This window comes from Carassius carassius, chromosome 17 (assembly GCF_963082965.1).
Source record: "Carassius carassius chromosome 17, fCarCar2.1, whole genome shotgun sequence".
Lineage (NCBI taxonomy): Eukaryota > Metazoa > Chordata > Actinopteri > Cypriniformes > Cyprinidae > Carassius > Carassius carassius.
In genome coordinates this window covers 11,818,671-11,828,427 of record NC_081771.1, presented here as the reverse complement: position 1 = coordinate 11,828,427, position 9,757 = coordinate 11,818,671, and the positions used below count along the sequence as shown (strand labels likewise).

Here is a 9,757-nt window from a genome sequence, read left to right as displayed (position 1 = left end):
TTGCAAATAAATGCACAGACACTATTTAAACTGAACAGAGATATCACTCAATTCAATGATGAACTGCCTTTAACTGTCATTTTGCATTATTGACACACTGTTTTCCTAATGAATGTTGTTCAGTTGCTTTGACACAATGTATTTTGTTTAAAGCGCTATATAAATAAAGGTGACTTGACTTGACTTGACTGTATTCCTAAAATAGTACGATGTTAATTTTATTTTGTTATTTTTCAACATGCCACCTAAATGCTTCCGAAGGCTATATTTGTACTGAATGCAAATACACTTTTGGCACAGCAGCCTAAAACAACAACAACAAAAAAAGTAACAAATTAAAATAATAAAAAGTAGTGAGGGGATATTTGATTTATTTGTTAATAAACTAGTGTTTTCTGAGTCAGTGTCACAAAGATGAATTTGACGATCCTCACTCGCCATCTCCTTTAGAGAGTAATGTTTCTTTATGAATTACATTATGAATGAGTTTTTGTTTTCAATTTGAATTATTTAGTTTTAAAGTAGTTATTCAAAGCATTTTATAGATGTTTCATGTCTATGAGGCAAGTATTAGCTGAGTTTCGTTAAATTTTTGTGAAGCCCACCCACTCAAGAGACACAAAATGCGAATCCTTTTTTTTTTTTTTTTTTTTTACATTTTGTTGATATTGTGAGTGCACACAAAAGTAGACCCTTTGCAGCTCAGAATGACATATACTTTTACTTTTATGAGCAAAAATGACAGCATAAATTTTAGTAACCACTGTTAGAGAGAGAAAGATCGCGCTGGCGCCTCAAGCTTCCACTTTCCACAGTTTTTTTAATTAATATGGTGAAAAGCATGAAGTTTTTTTTTTGTCATAAATTTTATTTTAGGCAAGTTGTGTTGATTTGAGAAGAAGGCTAAAGTGATCAAACATATGCTCATTGCGCTTCCTGCCGCTGTCCACTTGGTCGTTCCTTAAAATAATAATAATTATAATAATAGGCTAACTGATTTTAACAAACACAAAATGTTCCAAACATATTTCTAAATTAACTCAATAAAGAAACTAAAAGAAAAAGGACCACTTTGCCATTTAAAAAAACAAAACTGAAATATTGTAATTGCTGCAACAGCAGCAGTATGGAGTGTGTATGTGTGTATGTATGTATGTTTGAATGTCTTTGCAATGTGCATGCTTATTTTGTAGCACAGTCACCACTGTACATAATCATTACATAAGAACCCAGATACTGTCTTTCCTTAACAAACAACAAACTTTGTGTCATAAATATGTGCGTGTCTTTGTAGGAGGTGCTGCTTCATGATGTAATGACACACCTCAAGACCGCACTATAAAAACATTATGACAAAAGGGGAATCACATGTTCCTACTGAATGCAACCGACCAAATTACGAAAGAAAGGAAATTGGCAGTCATCTCCAGAACTTCTCTTCAGGACAATCTGCAAGACTTAAAATGGCCAAAAACACCAATATTCGAATCAGTCTCCCAGCAGTCTGCTTTGTCTGGCAGATTGCAATGATTATCCTGTTTGGTGTGTTCATCCGTTATAATGAGCAGTCTGACACTCACTGGATCGAACACAGAAGAAGGAAAAATATTTCCACAAATTTAGAGAATGACTTTTACTATAGATATCCAAGTAAGTAACAAACATGCCACAATGTTTTGCTGCAACATTCTATATTTACTTATATAGCATTGTTTAATTGTATAAATTTTGAGGTAGCAATTTTCTCTTCTGTACTTTCTTTTTTCTGTAGGTTTTCAGGATGTGCATGTGATGATCTTTGTTGGTTTTGGATTTCTAATGACCTTTCTGAAGCGTTATAGTTTTGGTGGAGTTGGCTTCAATTTTCTCATCGCAGCTTTTGGAATTCAATGGGCTCTGCTGATGCAAGGCTGGTTTCATTCCCTGGATGAAAATGATGGAAAGATAAAAATTGGGGTTGAGAAGTAATTAATTTTTTGTATTCTACTTTATGAATTACGACATTATGAATCATCACTGGTATGTTCACCTACATGTTTAGGCCCCCTTTATAGCAGGGTCCCTCAAATCTTGTCCTGGATGGCCAAAGTGCTGCAGAGTTTAGCTCCAACCTTGATCAATCTCGCCAAACTGTGATTTTCAAATGATCATGAAGACATTGATTAGCATGCTTAGGTAAACTCTGCAGGAAAGTGGATCTTGTGGGCCAGATTTGAGGATCCCTGCCCTACAGTGTCACTTGACTGACATGCTTTTCTATAGGATACTGATTTCATGTTCATTTTTGAAGCGATGCTTAATATATACACATTTAATCTGTTTACGTAAAATTTAACTGTCATTTTTTTCAATTCAGCCTCATTAATGCAGATTTCTGTGTGGCCGGCTGTCTCATTGCATACGGCGCTTGCCTTGGAAAAGTCAGCCCAGTGCAGCTGATGGTTCTTACTCTATTTGGAGTCACCCTGTTTGCTGTTGAGGAGTACATCATTCTTGAACTCCTACATGTAAGTTTAAATCCACTCATTGTCTTCTTACCAACATAAGAAAAGGAATTTGTAATTTTGTATTATTTCACTCTTGCATAGGCAAAAGATCCTGGTGGTTCCATGGTCATCCACACTTTTGGAGCATATTATGGTTTGACCATATCTTGGGTCTTATATCGACCAATGCTATCGCAAAGCAAACATTTACAAGGATCTGTTTACCACTCTGATGTGTTTGCAATGATTGGTGAGTGAAGAATGTCTCTATCAGCTTTTCTTCATTGCATCAAGCAGGGTATAACAAAAGGTTATACATTTTCCCTCTCTGTCATTCAAACCACATTCACTTAAAAACATTTAAATAGCTACACGTGCAATGTTTTAATATATATATATATATATATATATATATATATATATATATATATATATATATATATATATATATATATATATGTATACTGTATATGTGTGTGTGTGCTCTTGTTTTTGTGACATATCAGGACACAACTCTGTATATTGACATGGGTATGACACAGGTATTACAAGGAGAGGGTAACTTATGAGGACATAACCCTTGTCCCCATTTTTCAAGATGCTTATAAATCATACAGAATGATTTTTTTTTTGGAGAAAGTAAAAATGCACAAAGTTTCTTGTGAGGGTTAGGGTTAGGTGTAGGGTTGGTGAAGGGCGAAAGAATATACAGTTTCTACATTATAAAAACCATTACACCAATGGGATGTCCCCATTTTTCACAAAAACAAATGTGTGTGTGTGTGTGTGACCCTGGACCACAAAACCAGTCTTAAATGTCAATTTTTCAAAATGATAATCTGAAAGCTGAATAAATAAGCTTTCCATTGATGTGTTGTTTGTTAGGATAAGACATTATTTGACCTTGAATATCTGGAATCTGGTGCAAAAAAATAAAATAAAAATAAAAATACTGAGAAAATTGCCTTCAAAGCTGTCCAAATTAAGTTCTTAGCATTGCATATTACTAATCAAAAATTAAGTTTTGATATATTTACAGTAGGAAATTTCCAAAATATCTTCATGGGACATGATCTTTAAATAATATCCTAATGATTTTTGGGATAAAAGAAAAATCTATAATTTTGACTCATTCAAGTTTTTTTTTTTTTGGGGGGGTTATTGCAAAAAATATACCCCATCGACTTAAGACTGCTTTTGTGGTCCAGGGTCACATATATTAAATTAGAGTTTGAATCAAATTTCACCCTTTTGACAATGCAAAAAGTGCTGGGTTGCTATTTGCTGCTTATTTGGTGTTTTGGAACAAAATAAGATCAAAAGTTCCCTTCCCTTCAGGGGGTTTTCCTCTTGTATAGATTATCAAAAGGTTCAGAATTATTACTAATTTTTGTCCCTCTTCCTTTAACAGGAACTCTCTTTCTTTGGCTGTACTGGCCCAGTTTTAATTCTGCTATTGCAGATCATGGAGATGGCCAGCACAGAGCTGTTATAAATACCTACCTCGCACTTGCTTCCTCAGTTCTCACTACCTTTGCCATTTCAAGTATCTCACAGAAACATGGAAAGTTTGACATGGTATCTAAATCTCTGGTTGAAAATCTGAGTCGATCTTTAATTGTTCATAAAATAACTTCTTGACTTATTTAGGTACATATTCAGAATGCTACCTTGGCTGGTGGTGTTGCAATGGGAACAGCTTCAGAGTTCATGATTACCCCTTACGGCTCTCTGATAGTGGGATTCTGCTCAGGCATAATTTCCACATTTGGATATCTCTTTCTGACTGTGAGTTTTGCTGTGTTTTATAGTACTGAAAATGTTCATAATAACGTTGAAGTACAATATGCATATTATTTATTGACAATAAAATTAAATTGATTTAAGTGTACTTTATAATTCACTGTTAACTGTCATACTTTTTTTTAAATGTCCAAATTAATTTAAAGTTAATTAATTTAAAGCAATCACTTTCTTATTTATTAATTTTTCTTTATTAGCCTTTTATGGAAAAAACTCTCAAGATACAAGACACTTGTGGAATACATAACCTACATGCAATGCCTGGAGTTATAGGTGGTATCGTTGGAGCAATTACTGCAGCTTCCGCCAGTGAATCGGTTTATGGACAAGAAGGGTATGTGTTTATATATATATATATATATATATATATATATATATATATATATATATATATGTATGTATATGTGTGTGTGTGTGTGTGTGTGTGTGTGTGTGTGTACATGTATACACACACAAATACATATGTATACACACACAAATACATATGTATACACACACAAATACATATGTATACTGTACACACACACACACACACACACACACACACACAGTCATAGTTGGCTTCTGTTTGTACTGTTGCAGGAAATAAAATAAAAAGCAAACTATTGTGTGACGTGTGCTACTGTGGTTTCTGTTCAGGCTGATTAATACTTTCGACTTTAAGGAAGCTGTTGCTAACAGGACAGTCAACATTCAGGGTGGTTACCAGGCAGCTGCTCTTTTTGTGGCAATAGCATTTGGCCTTGTAGGTGGAGCTTTGGTTGGTGAGTGCGAATAAAGTTAATCAAGTAAACTACTTTATGTGTTTTTTAAAAATATGCTTTAGAGATGAGATTTTATGTTGTGGAAATTTCCAGGTGGCATATTAAAGCTGCCAATCTGGGGAGACCCAGCAGATGCCAATTGCTTTGATGATGAAGTTTACTGGGAGGTAAGAAAACTACATGGTATTAAGTTAAACAGAACTGATACATTTGAGATTTTCTGTCAAAAGACTTTTGAGAATGGGAATGAAATGTTTGCTTTGCTTTATAAATTGGGGCAAATAGAAATTGTGGTGTTTATTTTTAGGTTCCTGAGGATGAGGATGAGAATATTCTCTCTAGACAGCCAAACATGAACCACGCAAGAGGCATGCCAGATGCGTGAGTATATCTGTTGTGAAGTTTAAAGTCACTTGATATGAAATTAATATCAAATTGCATTTAAGAGATTAAGAAATTGTGGTCTAAAATATTGAATGTAAATACTTTCTGTAAAACTGTTGTAATCTCTTATGTACACAGATATCAACGGAGTCATGTGTAAGAAAAAGAAAAAAAAAACACCCTGAAAAACTTCACTTCCTGCAGAACTTCAACTGTGAATGATGTTTGAATAAGAATTAAGAAGGGTTTACAGATTGAGACTAGATAATAACTCAATGGAAATGTTTAAGTCTGTCATGTGCTGTGGGTTGTACAATGTCATAATCCTAAAGCAATTTGTCTGTAGCACCTGACTAACCAGTGTTGCCACTGCTACTTCCAAAAAAACGAATCCAAACGTGTTTATTTTCTTTTTTAAATGCTTTATATTCCTACACCAATGCTCTGAAACATTCTTATCTTTCTTTGCAGTCTAACTATATACTGTATATCAGTTTAATATTAATTGCATTTTCTTTTTGCATTACTACTTATAATAATTAATCTACAGAAAAGAACAAGGTTGAGTTGTTAAAGCTATAGCCTACATGAAAAGTTAACTACCCATGTTATTTAACCTCTCTAATAAAGTCAGGGTTTGTTTGTTTGTTTGTTTGTTTTTTTGTATCATATATCAGTTTTGTTGTTTTTTGAGCACTGAAGGACTTTGACTCTACATTGTGATTGGCTTTGACAGGTGAATTTGCATATTTGCCTGAGTCCTTTATTTAAAGGAACACTCTGTGAGCAAATAAACTTCCTACTGTCATGAATGTTGAGAGCTACATATTCATCAAAACTGTTTGGGCAAAAGTCCAGTTCATTAAAATAATAAGTGATCATTCCCATTAGACACCATCAGATCAGTCTTGGAATCATTCTTTACATTTATTGACACTAAAATCGTTGTCTACATACATGGATAGTCTCTTGTTGTCTTCCCTTGTCTTTGTTAACAATTAACATTTCTAGCATTTTTTTTTCTTTTTCTTTTTTACACACCAGAAAAATTAATGTTTATGGATCAAATTAGGGATGGTGCAAAAACAAGCAAACAAAAAAATCATTGCAGAGCATAAAACTGAGAATAGAGAACAGACTCTGTGGACCAGATTAGCTACACAGCTGGTGTTTTTTGCACTAATTGACCTAAACTTTTCGCCTAAAAGGAAGCGCTTGGAAAAGTTGTAACTAGGGTGGGAGGAGCTAAGAAGTGAGGCAGCCTTTTCAGCCACAGACTTTTCGATTTTTAGTTGTACATTGGTAAATGCTCTGTGCAGACTAGATAATGTGTTGATGTCTGCCTTTGAAATTGACTGACACAGCTTCAAACTAAATCCAAAAGACTGCCCTAAGATGTTTTCATAATTAAATAAAAATATTTCAAGCAATCGTAACAGACATTAAAATAGGCTACTGTAGGCTACATGTTATTTACAGTTTTTAAACAGTTCACCCAAAAATTAAAATTTTGTACCTAATGTAATCAGCGTTTTGTTGCTGTTTTGTTTGTTTTTTATTTATGTTCAGTTATGTTGTCCTTTACGTTTCTTTGCATTGATTGTGTTAATATCCTTGCTGTCTATAGAGGGTCAGAGAGCTCTCAGATAAAAAAAATATCTTAATTTGTGTTCCAAAGATGAACGAAGTTCTTACAGGTTGGAACGACATGAGGGTGAGTAATTAATGACAGAATTTTCATTTTTGGGTGAACTAACCAAAAATAGCAGACTCCCTTTGTGTTATTTTTACTCTGTTTTACTAGTTTACTGAATCGTTAGCTATTTTGCTGACATGAAATCATTTATCAGTCTTCCTATTTTCTACATAGCCTATCTATTGTTTTTACATTTTCTATTTTCAAATGTGACGTTTAATTATTTTTTACATAATCATCATTATCTGCAGTACTATGGTATAACATTATACAGTCAGTTTACTTTAATGCAAGAGTTGCTTAGACATGGTCAGAAAGTGGCTGACTGGTTGGTGATAAACTTCAACTCTGAAAAAAAGGCTCTCATAGATAATGATTCCCCCTTTAGACAACCTTGTGATAATGCAAATGAATTGCTGTAATTTGATCCCTGTGTTATATACCAGAGCGGCAAATCTTCAAAGTGTTTGAAAATGAAACCTTTCCTCTTTAAAGTGATCAGTCTAACTTCATTTCTCTACAACTTTAATAAATAGTGTGTTCTTTGTTAACTTTTTGAGTCATCCTCTACTTCTTGTTATCATGTACTAGTGTCCATTCTCAAGTAGTGTATCGGGTTTTTACTGTGCCTCTTAGGTAATAAATGATGTATCTACAGTAGGTTATGCAATGTTTGCTTACTAGAGGCTTAGATGACTAAAACTCATGTATAATATATTTATATATATTTTATTCATTGCAACTGCTTATACTGCTTCTTACAAAAGCCTAATATAAAATATTAAGGGATTTTTAGTTATTAGGTAAGCACCAGAATAATATGTATATTACCGCCGATAGGTTCAACATTGTTCAACACTGAACATTGAATATGAAATATTTGTAACATATACTGGTAGCACTTTATTTTACCATCCTGTTCCACATGTGCATACTAATTCATTTTTATAGTAATAACAATAACTAGGTAATAACTAGGTACTTAACCCTGAACCTACCCCTAAACCTAACCTTATCCATGTGGTTACTTTATATTAAAATAATTTCTTAGGTAAGTACACTGCAAGTATATGTGGCAGTAAGTTTGAACACACCCAAATACAATCCGACTACGCCACCCCGTAAGGAAACGGGGAAATAACCAAAAATAAGGGACACAGGTTCGTAGGCTGAAGTAATCTGAGAGAGGCGTGTGAACAATGTACAAAAGACTTTATTCAAATCACCATAATTAGTTAAAACGTCAATGATAATCAATGTCAATTGTCAGGTCACCATCAAACACTGTCACAATCAGAAACTCTGTGTACTGGACAAAATAAAAATATCAATTTGAAAATACAAAAGAATAAACAAAAATAATAATAATAAAAGACACAGGCTTTCCAGTGGCAGGGGGCAGGCTAGATGGAGTGAAGACCCTATCTGTGGATTCGTGTAACACACACACGCACACACACACACAGTGAGAGGTGAATCCAAGCAGCACTGCACTCCACACAACTGCACCACCACCTGTAATACTCCAAACTAGCTAGCTAGCCTCCCAGCCCCGGGCCAGCAGTGCCTAGAATAAACCAAAACAAAGAAAACAAATTAAATTCAGTAATACAGTGGAAATATTTCCATCAAAGTAAACAAAAACATTTATCAAGAAACACTATTACAATATCAAACTTAAAATATTGAAAGTATACAAAACAAAATACTAATAAACAACAATATAAACAACACCCCACAAAAATGAAATGAATGCAACAGTCCAAATCGAGCAGGTCCCAGAATCAGCGTTCCCCAACACTAGCGTGGAAACACTTATCAGGGCACGAGCGATGACACTAATAATGCCCTAGATGTAAACCAGCCCAAAAAGCAGGGAAAGAAAAACAGCAGCGCATCCTCCTTTAACGACAGTATAAACTTCCGCCTTCAAGAAACGTGACGGGAGAGACAGCTCAGCACACTAAGAAAGAAGAACTCTTAATTAATTACTTGTCTTGCGAAAAAGAGGAAGCAGATTGATCACGCTTACCCAAAGCAATTCCTCGTGCCACACGAAGTGTATAGTCGCTCACAGCTCATAATGAATTAACATGCAGGAAGACTTTTCACTGATTTCATGGCTAAGAGTTAAACAGATAAGTAATCATCCGACGCCAAAATAACAGTAGGTAAAAAAAAAGAAAATCACGCACATACCTGACATGCAGTGGACAACCTGTGACCCAACCGGGCATAAAATGCACGTCTGCACCGGCACACTCAGTATGGGCGGTACCAGTCGTGACGCACCCCAGGCGATCTAACTCCAGCCTTAAAATACCATCAGCGCCACCTCCAATAGGCTATGGTAGGTGACAATCATGCACCAATGAGCCAATGAAACTAAACTACGTCACCCACCTTGCCACAATCTACCCCCAGCTCTTGAATCGTCGCCCCGCCGATTATTCCAATAACCCTAATCCCAAGGTCTAAACAATGCGGATATAGAACCGGTTGAGGCCTCAACAGCCTCCAAACCTGCCACCCTCCCTACAGCCCTAGGAAGATGGTTACGGTTAGAATGATGACCAGCAGTAGTTCGCCTAGTACGCCTCACTGCCCCATTCACATATGATGGA

The 9,757-nt window shown here is 35.1% G+C and overlaps 1 protein-coding gene and 1 long non-coding RNA gene across 3 annotated transcripts; one reads left to right on the top strand and one right to left on the bottom strand.

Moving 5' to 3' along the window:
- Positions 1–1,437: 1,437 nt before the first annotated feature.
- Positions 1,438–6,393, top strand: rhcgl1 (Rh family, C glycoprotein, like 1). 2 transcript variants are annotated; one of them, XM_059570911.1, is made up of 11 exons: positions 1,438–1,650; positions 1,772–1,964; positions 2,357–2,507; positions 2,589–2,736; positions 3,898–4,064; positions 4,137–4,274; positions 4,487–4,623; positions 4,929–5,053; positions 5,147–5,220; positions 5,361–5,434; positions 5,576–6,393. In XM_059570911.1, the coding sequence occupies exons 1-11, from the start codon at positions 1,464–1,466 to the stop codon at positions 5,595–5,597; spliced, it is 1,416 nt and encodes a 471-aa protein (XP_059426894.1). In that variant the 5' UTR covers positions 1,438–1,463; the 3' UTR covers positions 5,598–6,393. The 2 variants fall into 2 exon arrangements, 1 of the variants encoding a protein (XP_059426894.1); XR_009438096.1 differs by lacking the exon at positions 5,576–6,393 and having other exon boundaries at positions 4,954–5,053; positions 5,361–5,425.
- A 1,935-nt stretch (positions 6,394–8,328) lies between these two features.
- LOC132160519 (uncharacterized) lies at positions 8,329–9,413 on the bottom strand. Its single transcript, XR_009438027.1, has 3 exons — positions 9,333–9,413; positions 9,166–9,256; positions 8,329–8,700 (listed from the first exon to the last, which is right to left on the bottom strand). It is a non-coding gene; the product is annotated as an uncharacterized LOC132160519 (long non-coding RNA).
- Between the last annotated feature and the right edge of the window lie 344 nt (positions 9,414–9,757).

Coding starts and splice junctions, on each gene's coding strand:
- rhcgl1 (XM_059570911.1), top strand. CDS start 1,464: ATGGCCAAAAACACCAATATTCGAATCAGTCTCCCAGCAGTCTGCTTT. Junction 1,965..2,356: donor ATAAAAATTGGGGTTGAGAA/GTAATTAATTTT, acceptor TTTTCAATTCAG/CCTCATTAATGCAGATTTCT. Junction 4,065..4,136: donor AACATGGAAAGTTTGACATG/GTATCTAAATCT, acceptor TGACTTATTTAG/GTACATATTCAGAATGCTAC.